At 46.4% G+C, this 25,281-nt stretch overlaps 1 protein-coding gene across 4 annotated transcripts in view; it reads right to left on the reverse strand.

Moving 5' to 3' along the window:
- Positions 1-25,281, reverse strand: part of PRKCE (protein kinase C epsilon) — a 503,885-nt gene that overhangs the window by 296,079 nt on the left and 182,525 nt on the right. For all 4 annotated transcript variants that reach the window (XM_025932829.2, XM_086701184.1, XM_086701183.1 and 1 more), the window contains one exon: positions 19,853-19,916. In XM_025932829.2, coding sequence (XP_025788614.1) covers positions 19,853-19,916 — 64 coding nt within the window. The remainder of the gene's footprint in view (positions 1-19,852; positions 19,917-25,281) is intronic.

The following is a 25,281-nucleotide window of genomic DNA, read 5'->3' on the forward strand; positions in this document are numbered from 1 at the left end:
CCATCTGTGACCATTTGTACCCTCCTGACCAGGAAAAGCCCATCTCTGCCTCCAAGCCTCTATTCCAAGCCGGGTAGGGTTGGCCAGCCTGTCCTTGAAGCCTCAATGAATCCTGAACAGGAAGAAGTCTTAAATCAATGACACTATGGCACTGACTGTTGTAATGCCTATTCCCACAACTAAAAGCATGAGCTCCTTGCCAGTAGAGTCGTGTGACTCACCTCTGCATCCCCAGAGTTGGCCAGTGAGCACTCAACAGATGAGGAAGGGAGGCCAGAAACCACTACAGCCTGTGAAGATTCATAATGGAGAAGCCTTCAGGCCTTTGCAAGTGTTAGTTTCCCTGGGATTGTGTTTGCAGACCAGGCTGTCTCCAGGACTAAACTTTAAGCCCCTGAGGACGCAGGTGAGTTTTCCTATCTTTATGTGGGAAGTACCAAGGGCCATGTTGTATAGGAGTTATATATACAGTGGGTGGCCTTAAGACCCTCCATTTTCCTGAAGAGTCAAGTTCTTCCAAACAAAGTAGCCATAGGGTCTAGGCTGAATGCTAACGAGATGTCAGGAAATGGGGAGCCTAATTCTACACACCCACCTTTCAAGAACCCCAAACACACATTAACGGGACAAAATGCAGGTCCGGCCGCCCTCTCCCACAACCTCACAGCTCCTCAAACCACACATACTGCCCCCAACTTCTGCCTTCTCCTCCAGCAGAGCCCCAGCAGGTTGCAGGAGGGGGCAGTGGTGCCTCCAGGCATCAGGGAGTGGAACAGAGAACAGGAAGGCTGCTCTTTGCAAAACTGTTCTCAGCCATCACGCTCTGACCTGGGGCGGGGTGGGAGGGTACCTGCGTTTCCAGCACGAATGTCGCTTCAGTGGAGCTTGCGGAGGACACAGCATCGGCAGAGCTTAGAGCCCAGGGGCACACCACACAGGTGATTGTGAATGCACGTGTGTGCGCGTGTACGTGCACGAGCACGCACAAGCACAAGCCTTGGGGGTTGGAACAGAGCTGACTTTAGTAATTGGCTGCCTGCCCTGAGTCCTAGCAGCAAGCAAAGCCCTGGGTATTGAGCCCTTATTCCTATCACCTGTAGGGGAACAAGGCAATATACGTTTCCCAGCCCAGCAGCCCTTGAGAATGGGTCACAGAGGCCATGACTCAAGTCCAGCTCCAGGAGCCACAGACAGCCCAAAGGGCCAGGCAAGAGATCTTTGCCCCTCAGGCTGCACCTTGAGGCCTTCTCATACAGTGTCATCTTCTCTCCGGACAGTCTGGTTGAAGAGCAGTGATAACTGTGAAACAAGGCAGAAAACAACCTAAGAGAGGCCTAACGGATTGCTAAGCTGTGCAATCAGAGAGTTCTGTGGGGCTTCAGAAACAAGGCCAATGAGCTCAATGTCAATGAGCTAAAATGACATGGGGGCAGGCAAAAGTCCTTTGCTCTGATTCCAACTCTGCAGAGGTAAAATTCTGTGTGTGTGCACAGGTCTAGTGTGCATATGCGTGTGCGTTTCTTTTTGCACGAATGGGATCATACCATATCTACTGTTTCAACTTACTTACTTTACTCAACCATTTGTTTTGAACATCTCTCCCCGTTAATATATAAAAATCAGCCTAAAAACTTGTAATGGTTGCTTATTCCATTATAGGGAGGTACGAAATTCCCCTCAGCTGTAGGATTTTTCTTGTTTCCAGTATTTTGCTATTTCAAATCCTGTGATTTGTCTTTGCCAGTGGGATAATCCTGCAGCAGAATTTCTGGGTCAGGGGTAACTTCAGGTACATTCCTACCACCAGCTCAAATGGCACTTACTGAGCACTTACCATGTTTTACGAAAGAGGTCAAATAAAACAGCTTTTATTTTAATGACACTGAAAGTAAACTGATCCTGAGCTCCTGACCCCTTTATTGAGGGATGAGTTAAGCGCATTTCTATTCTTTCTATATTTTTTTCTATTGTATGCACATATATATTTTATGATAAATATTAAATGTGCATTCTAACACGTGAGTTATAAAAACATCACTGCAAAACAGGTAATTACATGGCATATTTACCCCAATCTAGTACACATCATAAATTCTTTTCACTGTCTTCAGCACAACCCAGTGTGTGATTAAATTATGTGCATAAAAAAAATCACCCTGCGCTTTTTTAGAATTCTCTCCCAGGGGTTGCAAGGATTGCCTGTAGGGAAGAACCAAATTAGTCTCTAGCCTCAAACCCACCCCCATCCCTCATACCAGCCCCAGCACGAAGGAACATTAACATCAGGCAATAGCTCAGCTTGCTGATTTCCCAGCCGGAAAACCAGGGAGTAGGAAGCAGTGCTTCCCACTTGGGTTCTGATTTCCTGAAAAGCCAAATTCTCACTGCTTTCCCCACCCAGACCCTTTCTCTGCCCCCACCCTTTGATCAAAAGTGAAAGTCACTGCCACAGCACACAAGCCTTGGCTTCAAAGATTCGTGTTACTCACTGGTTCCCAGAAAAGCACTTGTCTGGGACACGGGTTAAGGAGCAGCCAAGAAGAGGTCATTGATCTCCGTCTCCAGGGCTCAGCGGCTTTGGCACCAGGAGGGGCCAAAGCTTTCCAGATGTTCCACGGAATGGCTGGAACAGCGCCAGGAGAGCCCTGCAGACCTACAAAGGGATGCCTGTCCCCCAAGCGTGCACCATTCGAAATCACAAGCTCTCTGAGGAGAGCGCCCTCCAAAGCGGGCAGGGCCTTCATAGAGAGGTCTGCGGTGTCCTCACCCCGTGTCCTGGGCCACCACCCAGCTCTGGAGCTCTGCCACTTCCACGACACCCCTCCCCCAGCATTCACATGCACACACATTTCCCCCAAACTACCAGCTCTGGTTTCTATAGCAACAAAGCAAAAGCCAACAGGGTTTGAAAAAGCGGCGAACTTGACGGCAACCATGCAGAAGGGCAGAGAAAAAAGCCTGGGAAACTCTGGTCTCACCCTAGCAATCTGCCCTCAGAGGAGTGCCAGCCCACCAGGGGCCGGAGCTACAAATCTAAAAACTGAGCTCTCGGCTCCCAAGGGTGCAATTCCCTTCCTTTGGCTCCACCTACCCTCCCTGGAAAGAAGAAGGCTGGAGAATACACTGAACAATGCCCTACACAATTTGGAAAGTTATCTGAACAGGGAACAAATCCTAAATACAGTGTTGGGACGATCGCACCGCTATGGTACCCTGACTGCTACAAATACCACTGGCTCAAACTCACTGCACAAACATTTTTGAGTACCTACTCTGTGCCAGGCACCAATCCAGATTGCCAGGAATGCAATGACAACCCAGCAAGATAATACTTGCCCTCTGCAGCCTATATACTAGAAAGGCAACTAGATAATAAGTGAACAAAATGTCAATAATAATTTCAAAAGGCACCCACTGCAATTTAAAAAAGCAACTCAACAACAAAAAAGATTTCCAGAGAAGAGGTTATGGTATAGAAATGAAGGCAGTATGATATATGTGTATGGTGCTTTACTTTCAAAGTGGGTTTTCATGCATAAAAACTCCTCCCGCCATCACTCTCTGTTAGTGAGTAGGCTGGGAATCCGTCAGTATGCTCACTTGATTGAGCAGAAACAGAAGCCCAACCGTGTGAAATGACGTGTTCAAGATCCACACGTTTCACGCCTGGGATCTCTATTTATCAGATGACCACGGAGAGAATGTAAATATCAGCCTCGTATAAACATTAGGGGAAGATTTTGCGACAAATATAACTGCCTCTGAAGCTATAAGACCTAGAAAAAAGCTATGTAAAAGTGTAAAAAGTAATGAACAGCTATCTTTCATGAGTGATCAAAAACCTGTAGATACATGAAAAGATTCTCAATGTCACTAGTAGAGAAATACAAATTAAAACTCCAATGATGCATTACCCACCGTACTAGCAGAAATGTAAAAGTCTGATAATACCAACTATGAAGCTATAAAGTGATTGGAAATTCCAAACATGTCTGGTGGCAGCAGCAACTGGCATGATACTTTGGAAACCAATTTATCATTACCTAGTGAAGTTGAACATACACAAAAATATTGAGCCATCATTTCCACACCTAAATAACTTAAAGAAGTTATAGAAGCCAGTATGCCCCAGAACACAGTATTATCCCTGATAGCAAAAACTTTAAAACAACCCAGGTATCCTGAATAGGACAGATAAATGAACTTTAATATATTACTATAATAGAATAAAAATGAATGAACTACAGCCACCCACATCAATATGGATGAATTTCAAAAGCATAACAGTGCATGAACCACGAAAGAATTTATATAGGATGATACCACTTAAAGAAACCTTAAAAAGTAGGTAAAAACAGGGGCACCTGGGTGGCTCAGTCAGTTGAGTGTCCGGCTTCAGCTGGGGTCATGATCTCATGGCTCATGAGTTTGAGCCCCATGTCAGGCTCTGTGCTGATAGCTCAGAACCTGGAGCCTGCTTCAGATTCTGTGTCTCCCTCTCTCTCTACCCCTCCTCTGCTTATGCTCTGTCTCTCTGTCTCAAAAATAAATAAAAATTAAAAAAAAATTTTTTTTAAGTTGGTAAAAACAAAACAATGTATTATTTAAGAAAACACACGTAGGAAACAACACACAATTCAGGACAATAGTTACCTTTGGGGATAAAGGGTGAAGACAAGATCAGCAAAGGGCCACAGAGGGCTACAAAGGCACCAGAAATGTTCTTTTTCTCTATCTGGATCATAGGTACATATGACCCATGATATATAATATGATATAATTTCCGAATAAAAATAGTGGGAAGAGAGTAAGGGAGACAGAGAGTAAGGCTGATTTAAATTTAAATCTGTCTCAAAGGACAGATTGATTCAAGGGAAGCAGATCACAAGAGGGTATTTTTGCCTCCAGTCAAACCAAGAAATTATCATTTTTCATTTTCTAAGGCAAGAAAGCCTGGTGAGGGCCTCAGGCAGCATGGAAGGAAATGCTCAGTCGAAAGTACCCTGGTTTGATATATGTTTTAAAAAATTAAAAATAAAAACAAAATAGGTCCTTCTGCAGTCCAAGCTAGGTGTTTCTAGCGGGCCCGGCAGTATAGTGGCTACAAAGGCCATAATTACAGCCAGGGAGAGGTCCAGTGGCTAGACGGACATCTGTAATTAGGCAGGTGAAGTCTGCCTTACAGACTCCAGCTGCTTGGCCGACAACCCTGCTGACCCCAAACCCACCTATGACAGGCAGTTCTCGGCTTCCATACATCTCGCGTCCCGACAACACACATAGACGCTGGCCATCAGCCGGCAGTCGCGTTCCACAGTGGTGTCCTCTGTCTGCCAAGCCACTGTGCCACCTTCACGCCTTCACCGTATTTACCTGGACAGCAGCCACTCATTAATTCACACAACAAACATTTCCTAAGTATGCCCAGACCCTGGCGCTGTATGAGGCATGAAGGTAGAGCAGAGACCAAAACAGACATGGTCTCTGCCTCCATAGGACTTAAGAGTCTAATGAAAGTGATTTTGCAATTATTTTAATATTTTATTGCTTCCTGCCTTTTTTGGTTAAATAAAAATAATAGTAAGAAAAAAATGAGAATATTGGCCTTTGTGATAAGATACATCTTTTCTACTTCGGAGAATAGATTCTAATACAGCAAATCAGCAAAGGGTCCTCAGGGGGCTGCAAAGGCCCCTGGTTAGCCTCGGCTGGACCCTCCCAGCCTGTAAACAGGTCGGCAGGCTGCCCAAATGACCAAGTGGGGAAGGATGCTGGAAATAGGACCAACGATGGTATCTAAACACTGAGACACAATGAGAGCATTTTATAACATATGTTTGTTCTCTGACATATCTAGAAAAATGCTGCTACAGCCCATGTCAAAAAAAATTACTGCCTATGCGTTTTTCTAAGAGTTTTATGGCTTTAGGTCTCAACATTTAGGTCTGTAATCCATTTGGAGTTTATTTTTGTGTATGGTGTAAGAAAGGGGTCAAGTTTCTTCTGCATGTAGCTATCCGGTTTTCCCAATATCATTTATTGAAAAGACTCTTTTCCCCGCTACCTTTGTCATAGATTAGTTGGCCATAAAAATGTGAGTTTATGTAAGGGCTCTCTATTCTGTTCCATTGATTTATGTGTCTGTTTTTGTGCCAGTAGCATATTGTTTTGATTACTACAGCTTTGTAGTATATCTTGAAATCTGGGATTGTGATACCTCCAGCTTTGTTGTTCTTTCTCTAGATTGCTTTGGCTACTCAGGGTCTGCTGTGGTTTCATACAAATTTTAGGATTATTTGTTCTGGTTCTGTGAAAAATGCTGTTGGTATCTGATAGAGATTGCACTTCACCTGCAGATTACTTTGGGTAGTGTGGACATTTTTTTTTTTAATGTTTATTTATTTTTGAGAGAAAGAGAGAGACAGAGACAAACCAGGGAGGGGCAGAGAGGGAGGGATACAGAGACTCTGAAGCAGGCTCCAGCCTCTGAGTTGTCAGCACAGAGCCCGACACAGGGCTCGAACTCATGAACCTCAAGATCATGATCTGAGCGGAAGTCAGACTCTCAACCAACTGAGCCTCCCAGGTGCCCCAGTAGTGTGGATATTTTAACCATATTAATTCTTCCAATCCACGAGCATGGAATATCTTTCCATTTGTTTGTGTCGTGTTCAATTTCTCTCATCAGTGTTTACAGTGTTCAGAGTACAGAGCTTTCATTTCCTTGGTTAAGTTTATTCCTAGGTATTTTATTCTTTTTGGTGCAACAGTAAATATTTTAGCTCTCTGGAATGTAATCTCCCATTACAACATTAACTCAGTTATTCAAACTTTCACTCTTTTGACCTTCAGACACCTTTTTAGAAGTGTGTACAAATTTAGGGACCTACCTACAAACCTAACTGTTGGTCCTCTGAGCATGAGGAAATTCAAGAAATGCTTAGGATTTCATCTTTCTATAAGGATTGGTCTTTCTTTTCTTTTCTTTTCTTTTCTTTTCTCTTCTTTTCTTTCTTTCTTTCTTTCTTTCTTTCTTTCTTTCTTTCTTTCTTTCTCTTTCTTTCTTTCTTTCTTTCTTTCTTTCTTTCTTTCTTTTTAAATAAAAGAAGAGTTAGATATTCAATGAGCATCATGAACTTAAACCAGCAAACACATGAAAGTTCTGGAGGTAAAATTTCAAGCATTTAACAAACATAGGTCACCATTAAGGGGAGATGGGCCAACCTGCCTTCCTGGTGCCCCACCTCATATGGGCAATAAATTCTTAATTGTAATCTTTATGCCAATACATCACCCATAGTGAGAAGCTATCTATTCAAAATCAAACCATTTCTCAGGGCAAGAAGCTGAGTAAAGTCTTCCCAAAGGAACTTCCATTCTTCCTACTTCTATAGCTCCTAGGCTTCTTAAGTCTGAGGAGAAATTCCTTACCCCCCAGCACACATGAACTGATGCTGCTTCCCCTACATCAGGGGCCTTGGTTGCCATCCTTCTCTCCCCTGGGTGATCTCTTCACAGATGCACACCAAGGGACCACTCTTTCAGTGATTTCTGTGTGCATACCCGCAAGAACGAGAACTAAGGAGCGAATACTGGTGTTACAAGAGATTTTCCATTTACAAAAATATTCATAACAGGGGTGGACACAGTTTGGGGTCCGTTCAAATAGAGATCTTCCCTAGTTCTCTGGAAACAAGATCCACATTGTAACATTTCCATTTTTGCCTAAATTTTCAAGAAATATAACTATTCTGTAAATAGATGCTGAAACCCAACTTATTCCGTGTCCCCATTATCCCATACTCTCTTGTTCTCTCCGTTTTTACAATGAGGACCTTGGATTTTTTTTTTTTTAAATAAAATAAAGTAGCCCTACGATTCTCCATTTGTATATACTTAAGGAAATTATGTTACAAATATTCAGATCTCACAAAAGACCATTAGGAGATTGATTTTTCTACAATATTTTAAAATGCTCATTCAGTCTCTGAATACCTCCAGCGACGGAGAGCTCCCTGCTTACTGGTCAAATGTGTTTAAATGCTGGAGAGCTCTGTCTACTAGAGGCATTTTCTATACACTAAACCAAGCTTAAAGCTGCCTCCCTGTACCCCTACCACTCTGGTCCTAGAACTGCCCCTAAGGGGTCATGAGATAAACTCTCCCTCTTTACTTAGCCACCTTTTAAGTTCCTCAGACTCCCACCATGTCTCACCCACTGCTAAGGACCCTGTGCTTTGGCCAGGGATAACTGAGTCTGACTTCCCGGTGGTAAGTAGGGATAAGCAGAGTAAGCAGGTAAAGAGGGATTATGAAACCTTCTCATTGAGCCACACCTGTATTCAGAAAATCTCCGATCTGACGTTCTGGAATCCTGAACATTCACTGAATCACCGCGTCTTAATGCTGTCGATGCAGTCCAGTCAAGGGCTGGAAACACTCAATGATTTGTTCACCTTTAACTGGCTGGTTAGTAGCAGGTCCAGGAACCGAATCCAAGCTTCTGATGTCAGTAAAGGGGTTACTCCTGTTGCCACTTCACCATAAACTGCTTAAATGCTTAATGCTGAAATTCACTGTAACTAATCAGGGGGCCTTGTGCCCAGCACTAGCCAGGCCCGGCAATAATCAAGGCTCCCATGGACTGAGTCAATGTCTCTATGGTATCCCGTACCACCCTGGATTTGGGTGGTCTGGTTCCTGGCTGGATGGAGAGGCCCCAAGTACAGAGATGGCCCTTGCTTCCCATCTAGCTTTGTATAGTCCTAACGGTAGCATGGTCTGCATTGTCATATTGTGAGGCCACCCAGGAGCCTCATGGGTGCTGGGCCAGCTCTTAGCTCTGGGCCCCTTTTACAGAAACCTCTGTCCTCAGATGGCTTGTGGCTTACTGGGGCGGGAGGGCACAACCAGGACTCTCGTTATAGATACAATATAAATATATGAGTACACGGTTGTACAGAAAGACACCGAGGAGTGTGGGAGCAAACACAGTGTTGTGAACCAGCAGGTGGGGGTGGGTGGGCTGATGTGGGAAGGCCTCTGGCAGGAGGCAAACTTGAAATCAAATTTTGAGAGAATGGAGAAGTAGCTGAATAAACAGGGAGGGGACAGGGTATTACAATTGGGGACATGGTGTGTGTGGAGGCTCTGAGGAGGCCTCAGAGAGCCCCTAATAAGTGCAAGGTACAGAAAGCTTAAACACGCAGGCCCTCGCTCACCCATGAAGTCCCCAGTGACTATACACTGGAATATGAAATAACTGGCTATCCAAAGCAGAGTCAGTCCAAACACTTGTTTATCTCAATAGTTTCCTTTTAAAGTGGCACTGTCTCCTGTTATTTCATTTAGCCACGCATTCATTTATTCAACAAATAAAAATTATGCCCCTCCTGTGTACCCAACATCTCATCCAGAACTCCCTCTGTGTTTCCGCATCCGTCAAAGGAAGGTGCAACCTGCCTACCTCATCAGAGGAACACATAAAGGTAAGTTCTAGCAAGGGCCCTGGGTAAGCTGTTTTCATCAAAGCCCCAGAAACCGGGAGAAAATTAGCACAGTGGGATCACATTCAAGCACCACTCAATACTTGCAGGTATTTATAGAAAAGCAAACACAAAAACAAAAACTCCAATATCCTGACTGCTTTTTGTTTTCCTCGTGCTCCTCGCTGAAGAACCCCAACGCCCTCCACTCTGACCTTCTGCAGACAACTAAAGCCGGGCCTAGAAAGCCAAGGCCGGGGAATTGCTCACCTTCCCTAAGAATATCAAGTGCCTTCTTAGCCCCTTTCCCAGAAGAAAGGAGAAGAGGGATGGAAAAGGATTGAAAGGTATTGACTTTGAGACAGGATGTAGATTTCCCTCTCAATTTCCAGTGAAATAGAAACTGATGCCTTCTCAGCACGCTGCAAGGACACCATCAAAGCTCTAGTAGTGTCCTGCTTCTCAGAGTGTTGTCCTGAGGATCCCCAGCACCTTAATCGCCCTGGGGTGGGGGTGGGGGGCTGCTGAGAAATGCAGCATCTCAGACCCCGCCCGAGGCCCACTGAGTCAGGATCTGCATTTCCTCAGGATCCCAGGTGATTCACACTCTTCAACTTTTTTTTTTTAATTTTTTTTTTAACATTTATTTATTTTTGAGACAGAGACAGAGCATGAACAGGGGAGGGTCAGAGAAAGAGGGAGACACAGAATCTGAAACAGGCTCCAGGCTCTGAGCTGTCAGCACAGAGCCCGACACGGGGCTCGAACCCACGGACCGTGAGATCATGACCTGAGCCGAAGTCGGATGCTTAACTGACTGAGCCACCCAGGCGCCCCACTCTTCAACTTTTTAAGCCTAATTCTTCTCATATGTAAAATAGGATCAAAGTTACCTGACAGACCCCTGGAGGCTTCAATAAAATGATTTCTATATGAAGATTTGGCTTAAAATTTTGTACTCACCACTTGCCCCCTTTCAGGTGCCTGGCTGTGTGTAAATTCTTGGTTTTGATTCAAACCACGGAGGGAGAAGGTGCCCTTAGTCCCCTTCACCCTGCAGGTATGGAGGAGGCCCCTGAGGCCTAAAGAGAGCCTGTGACTTCTGGATGACAAGCCCTAGCCTGGGGGCACCTGGAGGGCAGGGCCTCGTCTTTCTCGCCTTTGATTCTCCAGCTCTCAGCATGGCACACAGCCCACAACAGGTTCTCAGATGATGTTTGTTCAGTCAATTGGTAAAGCCAGTAATTAACTAGTGCGGCAGGAACTACAATGCAGATGTCTAAGGAATCCTGGTCCCAATAACAACTAGACATACCTTGAAGGGAATTTAACTTCCCCTGACAACTCCAGGAGAATTCACACCTGGCAAACTGTAGCGGTCACGGGTTCCTGTTGGAGAGAACATCTCTGTTTGAAATAAACATGACCGTTATTTTCAATGTCGGGAAACAGGCAAACTTGAGGGTTTGGAGAGGGGGAGTAACTCACCCACTGGCAGCCAGCTGGCCCTTCCTGGCTGGACAGGAGGTACCCCAGCTGGTGAAGCCACTTGGTCTGTGGACATGACCAAGCTTGGGACCAGTACCAGCTGCCACTAAATGCTGGAGAGTGCTGTTTGGTGCTAGAGAAGATGCCACCATGAGATTGTGCATCCAGGGGGGCCGGCCTTTCAGCAGCCTCAGGGCTAAGCACCCAGAGGCAAGGTGCTCCGTGGAGTGAACGTCTGCCCACATCACTGGTTCATCACCCACTCTGGCCCACCTGCTTTTCCACACTGGGGCACTCGGTCCTTGGTGACAGGCACAGTCTGGGGGATCCCTACATATCCTACATTTCAGCACATCCCATTACAAATCAGAGGTGTCTGTGGAGTAATGCAGAGCATTAAGAAGGGCATTATCCTTACAGTCTCTGGATATGATGGGTCATTCCTCTCTGCAGGGTCTTCTGGAACTTGTCGTAGCCTCTGGCCATGGACAAGTTGCTGTGTCTCTGTGTATGGCAATGGTTGTATTTCCATCTATTTTTTTTTTTTAAGCTTCTAAGTGATTGTTTTAAAAGCTAATACACATACATGGGAAAGAAAAACAAGATTACAGGTATTGACAGGAAAGTCAATTTACCCTTTCCCCTCTTTCTAAATTTACCCTTTCCCCTCCCCAGAGGCAGCTGTCGTTCCCAGTGTGTTAGGTATCCTTGCAGAGACAGCCTACACACACACAAGCATAGCCACTAAAATGTAAGGCCCATGCGGCTTTGTATTGTTTATAGGGTTCACTTCTGGGCCCCTAGCACTCACAAGTGTAACTGGTACAGTTGCCCAATAGCTAGAAGTTGAATGAATGAATGTATAAATCAGATATATTCCTGCAAGGTTCAAATTTAGGTAGATCAAAGTCTTTGTCCACCTTTCTTTTACCTTCTGATTGGACAGTGGCTCTGTTTCTTCAACCAAGGAAAACTTGCCTTTTGGGTTTGCCATGAAGAGCTGATTTAAAATAATCACTTAGAAGCTTAAAAAAAATAGATGGAAATACAACCATTGCCATATACAGAGACATAGCAACTTTTCCATGGCCAGAGGCTACAACAAGTTCCATCACTGACGGACTGCCTCCTCCAGGGTGAGCCCTCAAGTTGAAAGGAGTCTCTTCGGTGGTCCCACAGCATGCTGTTCCGCCAGCCACTACACAATAGCTAAAACATGTCTATCGCCTGCCTCCTTCTGCAGGAGTATAGATACCTGAGAGCAGGGGCCAAGTTCATTAGCTCTACTCCCAGAGCCTACCATATCTTAAGTAAACAAATACATGATGTTTCCAATCAGTGACGGAAACTAAGGACGAAGGGGAGACAGAAGAGGTGATTCAGAGACATTCATTCTCATCTACGTGTGTGTGGACAAATGCACAGACTTCCCAGTCACCCCAGCTCACACCAGCTCACACCCCCCCCCACCCCAGCTCACACCAAAGGTCTGTAAAGAGGAGGAAGATAAAACCCCCTGTGTTAGCAACTTGAAAAAGATGGTGAAGCACTTGATTGTGAAAATGTGAATGTTTCAACAAAGCTAGGTAATAAGGAAAATCAATAAAACTGTCAGCACTGGCCAATTTCAACTGGATGAAAGAATAAAGTAGTTGATTCTGAAAGACAGCTCTCTAAATTAGGTTAGATGAATGGAAATACTCTCTTGTTTTAAGCCAAATCATGAGGACATAAACAACAGTCAATGATTAAATTATAGGCCGCTTTGACCCAGTGTGAACTAAGCTGCAAACATGAATTTCCCAAAACAATCTTCTTTATAAGACACAGAAATGATGCATAGCAAGACAACAGAGACAGAATTAGAGGCCATGCCAGGAAACACAGGGCTCACTTCTTGACTAAAGATCTATTATAAATCCGCCCTTTCTAGAAGCTGCTTTCTTCAACATAACTATTCCTTCTTCAATTACTTCATTAGTGAAATAGGCACAAAAGTCAATAGAAAATACACATCTATACTCCATAATGGCACAGGGGAAGGAGGCTTTGGTAGTGATACGAAAGAACTCTGCTCTTTCAACACTCAGGATTCAATTCTGTTTTTCATCTGCTAATGGGTGGCATTTGGTCTTGTTAACTGTGGATGACTCATTTCAGAGGAAGTGCTTTGCATCTAGAGCCTATTTGGAAGGAAATGAGGGTTTCTTGGTTTATTTCTCATCAAGCATTTTAGCACTGTCTCTTTGGGACATAATAAACCCCTTGATGGGGGTAAGGTGTTCTGTTTTCTCCCCTTGGTTCACTGCTGACTGCCCCCCCCCCCCCAATTTCTGGTGCATATGGTCATTTCTAGGAACAGGCATTTATTCCATCAGAAAATAGAGCCAAAAACCTGGAGACTAAGGGCTCTGTGTCCTGGGTATCAGTGGTAAGTACTTATGCCGGGGGGGTGGAGACGTGGGATACACACTGCAAGATCAATGTTTTTGCACATCTGGACTTTATTTTCACTCTTATCAAGCCCCGAGTCTGCCTCTGTGCTCCACATGCTACTAGAGAATCTCCCATGCCCATGCATGTCGGGGGAGTCTGCGGGGTGAGCCGGACCACATCCCACTGCCTAAGGCACCTCTTAGGAGGGAGACCTCTCAGCATCTTGAAACTGGAGACTGACTTTGAAATCCCATGTTTGGGAAAGTGAGAGCCTTCTTTGCTTCTCAAGCAACGCTTCTCGTTAGAGACTGAGCAGAACTTGCAAAGAGAAAGACGGAGTGTCAGGGCTTGCTGGGGGGACACAAGCTAGATAGGCTGGGGGGTGGTGGAGGTGGTGGAGCACTTACCATAGGACTCCATGTGGTTGCTGAGGGAGAAAAGAGGTGGGGGGGGGCAGAAAAGATACAAAGGAATGCCTGTACCTGGACTTGATCTTCTAATCCCCTAAGCCCCAAGCTTATAATAAAATGTGCTCTACTCAACATCGCAGACTTGACCAAACCTGACCTAGAACATTCCTCCTCCTTGGGCTCCAAGGTGGGTGAGAGGCCTTGACCATGAAGACACATCTAGAAAGAACTGCCTCCAACCTTCAAACACAGCTTAATCATTTCAGGTATTTCATTTTCTTGTTTGCACTGTATGAGAGTTTCTGTCTACAATACTGATAACTGTCTTTGTTAGGAAGCTCTTAGAGAAAACAATTTGTATCTATTTAATTTATCATATCTATCCAACCTTACCTAAAAATAAAAGCCACAAAGCTGTCTTTGATAGCAATGATATGATGCCCCCGTGCTCAGAATGCCCCTCCCCCCCGTTTCTTCCCTGTCAACCCAGGCTATCTATCTTTTCCTTTTCAGCCCAAGCCCTGCCTCTTCTCTGAGGTTGTCCTGGGTTATTCCAGCCCCAATTTGTTCTCTGAGGTTGTCCTGGATTATTCCAGCCCCGATTTCCCATTTGGAGCACTCTTGGTAAAACCCAAGTAAGCATTTCATGTGATACTACCTTGCATTTCTCTCTAGTACTTTTGTCCTACAAGTGAGTCCTGGATTCCTAAATGAGCTGTACACTTCCTTGAAGGCAAGGCCTTCTTGGGTCTTGTGAAGGCCATCTCTTGTTTTCTGCTTACCTCCCCACTTCCCATTCTCCAAACCCAGCACGGGGCACCATGCCGGGCACATTTGTTAAAGCGCGCCGGTGACTATCGTTCGCTGGAACTAATGGTTCTTTTTAACTATCTGGTAACTGAAGGCATTGGATTAAATGCTGTAGAATTCTCAGGAACTAGAGCTGAGAGACGTTATCCAGATAGAAACTGCCCAGTGGGCGAGGCAGTCTCCAGAAGCCCTCCCCTTCTATTTCAACATGGAGGACAGCACTCTAATGCTGGCCGTGGAAACGGGGTAAGAAAGACAACTAACCTGCGTGGATTTGAATCACGTCTGGTTGCAGACCAAGCCTTAGTTAGGAACCCACCTTCCAGAAAGCCTGAGAAGGAGCTAATGGCTCCTGAACTAGGACTAAAGGAGTTCTCATTTCTAAGAGAGCAGAAAAGAAATCTGGTTATATATGAAAAGGACTCTGGGTCACCTTTGGATTCAAAGCTAAGAATTCTAGCTCCTTATCACTGTAAAAAAAAAAAAAAAAAAAAAAAAGCTGAAGAAAAAAACTAAAACAGAGTGTTGGGGAGGTCTTTGCCACGTTGGCACAGTCACTACTGAGGCCATGATGTAGAGCAGGGCACCGGATTGCAGACTGGGGGTCTAGACCCAACAGGGTGGTGCAATCAGACTTTTGGCCTTGGGCGTGGCACTTGACCTCTCAATGGGACTATCTCCCACGTGGAGGTAACACTGTCAGGCACGTGCCCTACACACCTCTACACACATTACCATTTAAGCCAAGCAGGTCTGATCGTGTCTATCTGCCCTTGCAACTTGCAAAAAAGTCCAGAAGAGAGCTGCGAAGATGAGTTAAAGTTCTCAATGATTCCTTCAGAAAAGGTAAGGGATTTGAATGATCAACCTGAAGAGGAGAGATTTAATGACTGTCTTCAAATCCATGAAGGGCTTTTACCCAGGGGCCAGTGAGAGTGTGGGGCCCACATGTGCTCAGTCTGCACTGAGCAGAGAGGGCACACCCAGGCTCCAACAAAGACAAGTTTCTGACATCCAAGGCCAGAGATACAAACAGGATAGAGAACGTCCTTCTAGGAAATAGTTCACTGGGGGGAAGGGTGAGGAAGAAAGAGAAAGACAGAAAATGGGGCAAAACTATGGCAAGGTCTGAACTCTGCAGAAAGCAGTCTGTTAGCCCCAGGCAGATATAGATAGGAGTCTATAAATGGCCTCTTTGTCACCTTGATCTGTTCTTATACCTTTTTAATATGCCCCAGAGTCACAAACCTGCCTTCAAACTGCTTCCCGGTATACCCTTCCCGCTGTTCCTTCACGGGCTTTGCCCACCTCCCTGCCTGCAGGGCTCCAGGGCCTTAGGACATTTACTGAGCATCACCTATATTCAAGGGCACTGTTCTCATAGCGATCTGACCGTAGTCCCTGCAATACACGGGATTATCCCCCTTCGCCAGTGAGAAGCTCCAAACCAGTAAGCACTAGAGCCAGGATTTAAGGCCAGGACTGATGGGCTCCTGGGACTGTACTCTGCCTACCCCACCTGCTGGGGCTCCCAGGGAAGAGACTGAATGGTGTCCACAGCATGTGGCTGCAGGAAGAAGGGGACGGCGTGGGTCCTGCTCCCTGCTCTTCTGCTTCTGCAATGCGCAATCACTCCACTCCGAAACCTGATCGAACTGCATTATTTGCAATGCCTCTGTTACAAAAATCCTTCAAATTATTTAATCTCTCCTGCGTTTTATTGGAGAAGCAGTTTGGCAATCCAAACATATCAGTGAGACCCACTTTTAGTTCTTTCTGTTGTTGTGTAGGCTCTGAAGGACTCTCCGGGGTGAACACTGTATCTGGATGGAAGGCAGGGAAAGGAGAGCTTAGAAATCCCCGGGTCAGACCCTGCTGGCCCCTCTGGGAGCCTGCACATAGTGGTGCATTGTCACATCATTATAAAGAATCGGAGTAATGGACAAATTGCATCACAACAAAGGTAGAAAGGCTAACTAATGTGCACAGCAGGAGACAATACTTTGCACACCTGAGAATAACATTGCTGTTCATGCGTCTGTCACCTGGGCTAATTATGCTCTGATTTAAGTATTTAAGTATCCGGTGAGCCTGTAGTGCTATGTTTACCAGGAAGCCAGGTGGCTATTACTTAGGATAAAAGCAAACACTAAGAGGCACCCGAGACTGGAAGATCCCACGTGAGTATTCTGGAAGGTTCACTACTGGGGATAATGTAGGTAAAGTGCCTGGTGTGGTGCCTATCCAAGAGAGCCCATTTCCTTCAACTTCTTCAACCTGCTACAGATACTAGCCAGTCCTCAACTTTGAGCTCTGATAGCTATTCACATGAGACCAGAGATCGAAACTGCATGACCGGAAATGGCCTTCACTGTCATCGTGCCTGACCCCTTACATCTGGGGTTAGGGTGCCTGGTTTAGCTAAAGCACACACCAGTCAAATCCCATTATGGTGAGCTGCACAGGACATGCAAGCAGTGGAATTTTATTAGACAGCTAGAAATCACATTAGCTCCAGCTCTGGCAGACACAAACGTCCAGGCGTTCTACAGTGTGTTAGCAAGAAAAAGAAACCTGTGGCACATCCTGGGTTCGGAGCCTCATCCCACACCTTTCCACATAGCCTCATCCCACACCTCTCCCTGGGCTCTTTGCTGTTTGCCTGTGTTGTAAAGTGTATGTGATCGCTATGAACATAGGTATTTTTCTCCACTGATGGGACTGGAGCATTTGAGACAGGCGAGCTGAAGGGATGCCGGACGGCAGAATAACAGAGTGAACCTGTCAGCCTTGCTTCATTGCAACTCTCTTTGCATGCTTTTGTAGAATACAGTGAGGTGCTTTCACCTAAGAAAGGGACTTAGATAAGAATCTGTGAACATTCACAGTCCAGCTGGGACAACCGTGTTTTGCACTGGACCCTTCTCATGCAGTCTAGGTAACACATGTTGTGGCTACCCAACCTTTGCTCCTCTCCTCGCCCCACCCCCCCAACCCCTTCCCAAAACCTCTGGAGCAGGAGATCTTCAAAGTCTCAACGGTATGATGGGCGAACAGATGTACAGAACGCAAACGGAGCACAACAAGGTCCTACAAAGAGGTTGCTGGAACTCTTTCCCGCCATCCAGAGAAAGACTCCCAAATCCGGGAACAGTGAGAAAAAAAAAGGGGAGGGGGGCAAAAAAAGTTTTCCTTTTCTTCAGAGCAACACATGCTAGCACTTTACAGAGTCTGGCATGTGTCAGCATTTCTGAAGTAAACTCTATTTTCTTAAGATGAAAGAGATAAAAAAAAAATACACTCCGAATTCAGCCCAATGAAAATTGCTTTGGCCATTCACATGCAATAAGCCACAGAAGCAAGGAGGAAAAAAATCAATTGCTTCTGATTTATTTACTCATTCATTCGTTCCCTATCCTTTCTGTCTAACGTAAAAAAGGGGGTCTTCCATAATTTCACAAGTGTTTCATCTTTTCAAAGCAAAAAAATAATAATAATAACCTAAGCCCTCCAATCGGTTACCCAGCATTTTGGCACAGGAAAGGTATATTTTGTTAATTTTCCTAGTTTTCCTATGACATATAGATTATGCAAGGAAAGGGGAGTTGATTTTGCTCATCAAAATTTTCGCCAGGATCTACAATCAGGAGGCCACTGTAATACTTTTAGGTCTGCTGAATTTGGGATCACACGCTACGTTAAAAGCAGTGCAAGCTTCCACCTTAATCATTGCTTTATTTCTTAATCTGGGTGGTGGGTACACTGGTGCTCATTTTATTATTCTTCAGGCCCTTTGGCACATCTTAAATATTTCACACGAAACATTGCTAAATCCCTGAATCTTCTACAACAGATTCTATTCTGGGCTGCTCAGAGCCGAGGGTAGAGAAGGAAAGCTGGAAACGCCAAAATGTAATTGCAGTAAAGAGAAGAAAATGTACGAGACCAATTTTGGAAGGCTGTTTAAAGTTTTAAACCTATGCCAAATAATTGAGATCTATTCAAAGAGGACTGAATTCTATTATAAGCCCCATATACACACAATTATTGAATTATTCTGAACACCTGTTGAAACTGGGTGATAAATTAGCCAAATGAAAACCATCAGGCACAACTGTCAAGCACATCGTTTGACCCACTCCACTGAGTCTGCGAGCATAATCTCTCCTCCCACTACTGAACTACAAACTAGAGCTCATCCCTAAAGCAAGGAGACCATGTGGCGTTGTGACTTTGTGCTTGCAATCTCCAGCATTCCGGAGAGATGCTATAAAAGACCCCGGTCTTCCAGCCAGGTCTCCAGGAGCTGACTGTCTTTCCCTAAAGACTGCCACAGTCCCTGAGTTCCATTATTTTCTCATCGCCAGGAGGAACCAGCCTTGGCCTTCCCATCCATCTTTCTGCCATGACATTAAAGCCAACTGTGCTGTCCTCCTGCGCATAGAGAGAGGAGAGGAAAGATGGTTCCCAATAAATTCCAGCCCTAGTTCCCAGCCTCCCTGGGGCCTACATCTGCCACCATCTCCCTGTTCTGTGTGGACAAGGTTTTACTGTCCAGTCTTCCCTTCCACTCTGATTGCTCAGTCCTCGCCACCCGGCAAGCCTTTAAAGGTAGTAAATGTGCCAAGACAGGACGGACAGAAGAGGGTGTATGGAGAAAGAAAGAAAGAAAATCCAACCATCAGAGAACGTCTATACCCTATTTCATCATCCAGTGGGGAGCAGACATTCCCTTACCCCATTATTTCTCTCTATAAGCAGGGCTTTTGCCTGCGTGGGGAACTGTAAAAAGAAGTAACACTTCTATAAAAGCTCGAAAAAAATAAGATTCTGAAATTTGACACCTTATTTGTTTCATTTCAGAATACCGTTAGACCAACTGGTTTTACTTCCTTCCCCCCACACTCACACACACCCCACGCGAGCCTCCGGGGAGAGGCTGCCGCTCTACTGAAGCCTGCCTTGTGCACCAGCGTGCAGGGACGCCTGCTTTGTTGGCCTTACTTGGTAAGTCAAAAATCTTCCCTCTGCTCCACCAAAGCTAACAGATGGCTGGTCCCTTTTGGTACACAGGCGTAAGCATCTTCAAAATAACCTTTTCCTTTGAAGGGTGCCAATTAATTAAATGTCACTGTAATACGTCCCAGCCACAGAGGGGAGGGAGACAACGTTAGACAAAGGGTCAATGGAAGAGAACAATGAGGAGAGATCACATCCTCCTACCTTCACCCGACGACCCCGACAGATCAATGATCACATACACTCTTCCTTCTGGCTCCAGATCAATCTGCAATTAAGAAAATGATAGTGACTCTGTTAATGCATTGTGGGAAACAGCTGGAGAGTTCCATGACTTTTCCACCCCGGACTGCTAAAACCTAGGGTCACAGCTCCGTTCAACTCGTCAACCTGTAGCGTGCCAAGTGCGGGGTGAATCAGGAATGCAGGAGAATCGGCATTTGTGGAACGTCAGCTGTGTCCCGGATGCAGCACGAGGAAGTCTGATACAGACCCAACAGGTAATGTCATCCCAGTGGTTCTCAACTGGAAGAGATCTTGCTGCACAAGAGAAACTTGGCACAGGGGACGCTTGACACAGGGAAGGTTTTTGGGACACAAAAATTATCTGGAGATGTTTTTCATGGTCATGTCTGGAAAGGGAGGGCTGCCAGTGGCATCTAATGGGTGGGAGCAAGGGATCGTGCTAAGTATCCTACAGCGGACAGATGGTACCCACGACGAAGCATTATCCAGTCCCAGATGCCAATAGTGTCAAAGTTGAGAAACCCCGGGTTACGCCATTTCACAGAGAAGGAAGCTGAGATCAGCGTTTTAGCGAAAGTGGCAAGGCTGAGATTCAGTGGCAAGACCGTCTAGAGAAAGCCGTGTTCTCTGTGCTACACAAACTGCTCACAGGGGAGGAAAGAAAAGCATAAGATGCCATTCACACTCTGAAGGTGTTTACACTCTCATCGGGGAGTTAAAAAACGGAGAACAATGCTGAACCCGGCTTGGTGATGAGCGACAGAGGATAACCGGTTAAGTATCTGGCAGGTTGGAAATCAGTGTTGAAGAGCAGTCTGGGAAGACGTCATGAAGACAAGAAAGGGGAGTCATTCAAGGTGGAAGAACCGAGACAGCAGAAGCAAAGGCTGGGAGTGTGCGTGGTGCCCATGCAACACTGGAGGGCCCGAGTGCTCGAGCTGCGTGTTGATACGTGTGTTTGGCAAACCCCAGATTCTACCCGGGTTGTAAAGAGTGAGCCAATACTGCTACATTCTTACCATCGGCCTTCTCCACCCACCCTCACTTCCTCCCTGCCCATCTCCAAATCCAGCTAGCTGCTTCTATATAGAACCAGGCTGACAAGTCAAGGCAGAACGCCTGGGCCTCTTCCACTTGACATCTTTGCAAGGTCTGAACTGTCCTTACAGAAACTGTGTTCTCCATGAGAGAGGAGTAACTCTGGAAACCCTGGATCACCAAGTACCCCCGGTGGCCTGTCCTCGCCTCCGCAATTCCATCTGTCTGCACAGAGCTTTAATTGGCTCGTACGTCCGTGCCAGGCCCGTCTCCCCAGCAAGCTGTGAAATTCTTGAGGGCAGGAACCACTACCCCTCCTTTTCTGTTTCACTGTCTCCAGCAAAGAGCAGAGACACACATTCATCAAGCACCACTTAGAAAGGGTCAGTCTGGTGAACACCTCCTTCTCATTCAAGGCTGAGGTCAATTATCCCCTCCTCTCTGAAGCCTTTCCAGATATTCCCAGTCAGAATTGATCACCCCTTCATTTGTGCCCCGACGAGACACGTGCACATCTGACCTACGGTTCCTGTAACACATTGTCCATATGTCCATCTCCTCGGCTAGGCAGAGAGTATGAGAATTACATGTATATATCTAGCGCCCACCTCACTGTCCATTAGTCAGGAGACACCCAATAAAGCTTCGTGGAGGGGGAAAGACTTTAGGTTCAGAACTCTGAGAGCCTATTCTGGGGTCATTTGCCCCTGCAAGCCCCACCTCCAGGAAGGTAGGCAGGCATGTGATCTGTACTAAGGCGACATTCAAATGAAGTAGCAGGGGAAGAAGAGGTGGCTTTCCCACGATCACTATGTACTCCCTGTGAGGTGAAAAAAATTCACCTTGGACTGATATTCTCCAGGTCCCTCCCCCAGCACCTCATGCCCCTCACAGTACAGGTTTCCCGAGACATGCATGAGCCCTACTTTCTTTGTGGACTCAGTCTTTTTTTTTTTTTTTTTCTAATTTTTTTTCTCAATGTTTATTTTCAAGAGAGAGAGGGGGCGCCTGGGTGGCGCAGTCGGTTAAGCGTCCGACTTCAGCCAGGTCACGATCTCGCGGTCCGTGAGTTCGAGCCCCGCGTCGGGCTCTGGGCTGATGGCTCAGAGCCTGGAGCCTGTTTCCGATTCTGTGTCTCCCTCTCTCTCTCTGCCCCTCCCCTGTTCATGCTCTGTCTCTCTCTGTCCCAAAAATAAATAAACATTGAAAAAAAAAAATTTTATAAAAAAAAAAAAAAAAGAGAGAGAGAGAGAAAGAGAGAGCATACCAGAGTGAGCGGGGGAGGGGCAGAGAGAGAGGGACACGGAAGATCCAAAGCCGGTTCTGTGCTGACAGCAGAGAGCCTGCCTGCCTGCTGCGGGGCTTGAACTCACGAACCGTGAGATCATGACCTGAGCTGAAGTTGGACACTTAACCAACTGAGCCACCCAGGCGCCCCCCCTCCCCAGACTCAGTCTATAGTGGTTGAGTGTTCAAGGTTTCTCTCAAAATTTCAGTTCCACTGGGGCACCTGGGTGGCTCAATCGTTCAGCATCCAACTCTTGATTTTGGCTCAGGTCATGATCTCACAGTTCATGGGTTCAAGACCCACTTTGGGCTCTACACTAACAATATGGAAGCTGCTTAAGATTTTCTCTCTCTCTCTCTCTCTGCCCTCCCCCGCTTATGCTTTCTCTCAAAATAAACGTTAAAAAAGAAAAAAATCCAGGTCCACCAAGAGAAGTCTCCAGTGGTTGCCCCACAGGGGTCGCTCACCTGAGTTTGGGATCTGGAGATTGGGATCCAGATGGAAACCCAATAACAGAGTGGTGATGCCAGGGGATGACTCTCCCCACAGTTTCTGTCCCAAGAATCTGTGATTTTAGGTTTCTGTCTAAAGAAAATGTTTTCTGGCACCCTCACCACTAGGAATCCCCGCCCCACACACACCCCCCCCGCCCCCACACACACTGCCACAAGCATAACCCAGCCCCCACACGAAATTACAAACAGGAAAACCACCAGTCAGCTCCACTGAACAGAGCCAAACCAAAATCCTGTCCCTGCCACAAATATCAGGGGTCCTCTTGTCCAAAAGCATGGAATTTAAATAATGTATGCCTTTCAGAGATTAGATCATCTCTATTAAACCCTGCCAGCTAAATGAAACAATTTCTCATATCCTCCAACTCGGAGGTTTCCCACGACTTCGGACTGCATTGGCAGAATACAATGCTATCTGTGAAAAGCAGGGAGGGAGACAGAAAAGGAATGAGATGGGCTTCGAGGGCCTATTGGAAGGCAAGCAGCCTGCCTCTCTTTGCAAAGGGCGAGTGAGAACTTGTGGCAAGGCAGGGGACAGGTCATTGACGATAAAATGTATTAGGATATTAACATTCAAGATAGCAATCAGACACCATTTTAGCACCCACTGCTGCCTCAATGCCGATGAACTGCATTTCCAAACAGAAAAATAGAAATTAAGCTATTAAGCATGCCAAAAGCAACAAAGAGCTTTGCAGCCTGGGCAGATGGCCACGGAGGGCTGGCCGGGCCCCAGCCGGCCGAGTGAGAAGGCGCTGAGAACCATGTAGGGAGGTAGGACTTCAACGCAGATGACTGGAGGCTTATCAGGTACAAAACGTGGAGTGTGCAGCAACCTCATGGTCAAATTAATTTAATCACAAGTTCTGCTCACAATTACCTGGCCCGGATAATGAAGCAACGAAGGTGCCCAGCCCTGCAAAACCCCTGCAAGCTGTCGATTGCCGTCACCACCAGGCAGCTGGCAGTACATGAAAGGAGGCCTCCTCTCTCCTCCTAGCCATTCCCAGGATTGGTTCTAAGCTCTTTCTCCTGCATTCAGGGTTCCTGCAAATGATCCCAGATGCAACCCTATTTATCAAATCGCCTTGAAACTCCTACCTTTACTTGATGAGTCTTCCCAGCTACCATCACAGAGATAGTATGTCTATGTCTGTTTTCTTTGGACCTCTAGCGCCTTTGGCTACCCCTCCAGCTGAGGCCAGGAGCAAGGCAGTAGAACAGTGGGAAAGACAAACACAGCCTTTGGAGTCAGACCAGGGCTGAATCCCAGCTCAGGCAATTATTTGCCTTCTCTGAGCCGTGGCCTCAGTCTCGTCATCTGTGAAATGGGCTGCTGTAAAAATGCCACGAAACACACATAAAGCACTTGGCACCCAGGAGGTACTCGGTACAGGGTGGTTATGTATGAACCTACTGGCTCTCCGGCCTGAAGCAAGCGACTACCTCTCTGAGCCTCAGAAGGCTTCTTCACGAAACGGAGCTAATAACAGACCCTGTCACATCTGTTAAATGAGATAGCCTGTGTAAAGCACTCAGCACGGTGCCTGGCACAAAATACTCAGTTACCGCTGGTGCTCTTGTTATTAAAAAGCCAAGTCTTCAAATGTGCTGCATAGTCCAATATTCCCTCCACTCGGTCAAGCTGTGCTCCAACAAAAAAGGCATTTTCTTGCCCTAAATTGACATTATTACATGCTATTCCAGGACATCTGACGGTGTTACAGAGTTGGGATTATCAAATAAAGCACTGTAGTGAGAGTTTCATGCCCAGCCTGTGGGGAACCCCGGGGAAAAACAGGCTATAGCCTTGGTCACCAGAGGGGTCATGAGGTGCTCATGAGAGAAGGAGAAGGGGAGGGGGACCGTGGAGCTTCCGAGCTCCCCCTATGCCTCAGACACCATGTGGGTGCTTGATCTGCATTCGTTCCCTCAACCTCCCGTGTGGCCAGCAATACTCCCTACTTTTTGGATGGAAAAACTGGAGCTCAGAGGGCTTTAGGCAGGATTCTGACCCCCCCCCCCTCCCCCCCCCCCCCCCCCCCCGCCCCCAAGGCTGTCTGGAGAAGACTCTGCCGGAGCTCCTGTCCCAAAACCCCAACCAGCCTGGGAAGCCTTCTCTGACAATCCAGGGCCAGGCCTCTCTTCCCAAGGCCTCCGGCTCTCCCGCTCACCTGCAACTGACGGGCTCCCCAGCCCGGGCAGCTGGTGACAGAGCAATGCCTCTGGCACCCTTCTGGCCTCCCAGAGCTCTTGGGGGCAACAGGCTCTGGGCGTAAACAAGAGCTCCCCTCTTGTGAATGAGGAACAAGGCAATGGGGAAAGAGCCTAAACCATAGAAACCCATGCAAGAGCCACCTCTGAAAAGCACAAAAGTATCACAGGCACTTCTCCAGGTGATGCCCGACTTCACAAATCCTTCACGCACACTATTTCATTTATTCCCCACAATTAACCTGCAAGATAATAAGTACTGCGAGCGCCACTATATGCGTGAGAAAGCTGAGATTAAGGAAGGCAAGTGGCCAGCACTGCGCGGCTAGGGA

The sequence above is a fragment of the Puma concolor genome, chromosome A3 (assembly GCF_028749965.1).
Source record: "Puma concolor isolate L17-30 chromosome A3, mPumCon1.1.hap2, whole genome shotgun sequence".
Lineage (NCBI taxonomy): Eukaryota > Metazoa > Chordata > Mammalia > Carnivora > Felidae > Puma > Puma concolor.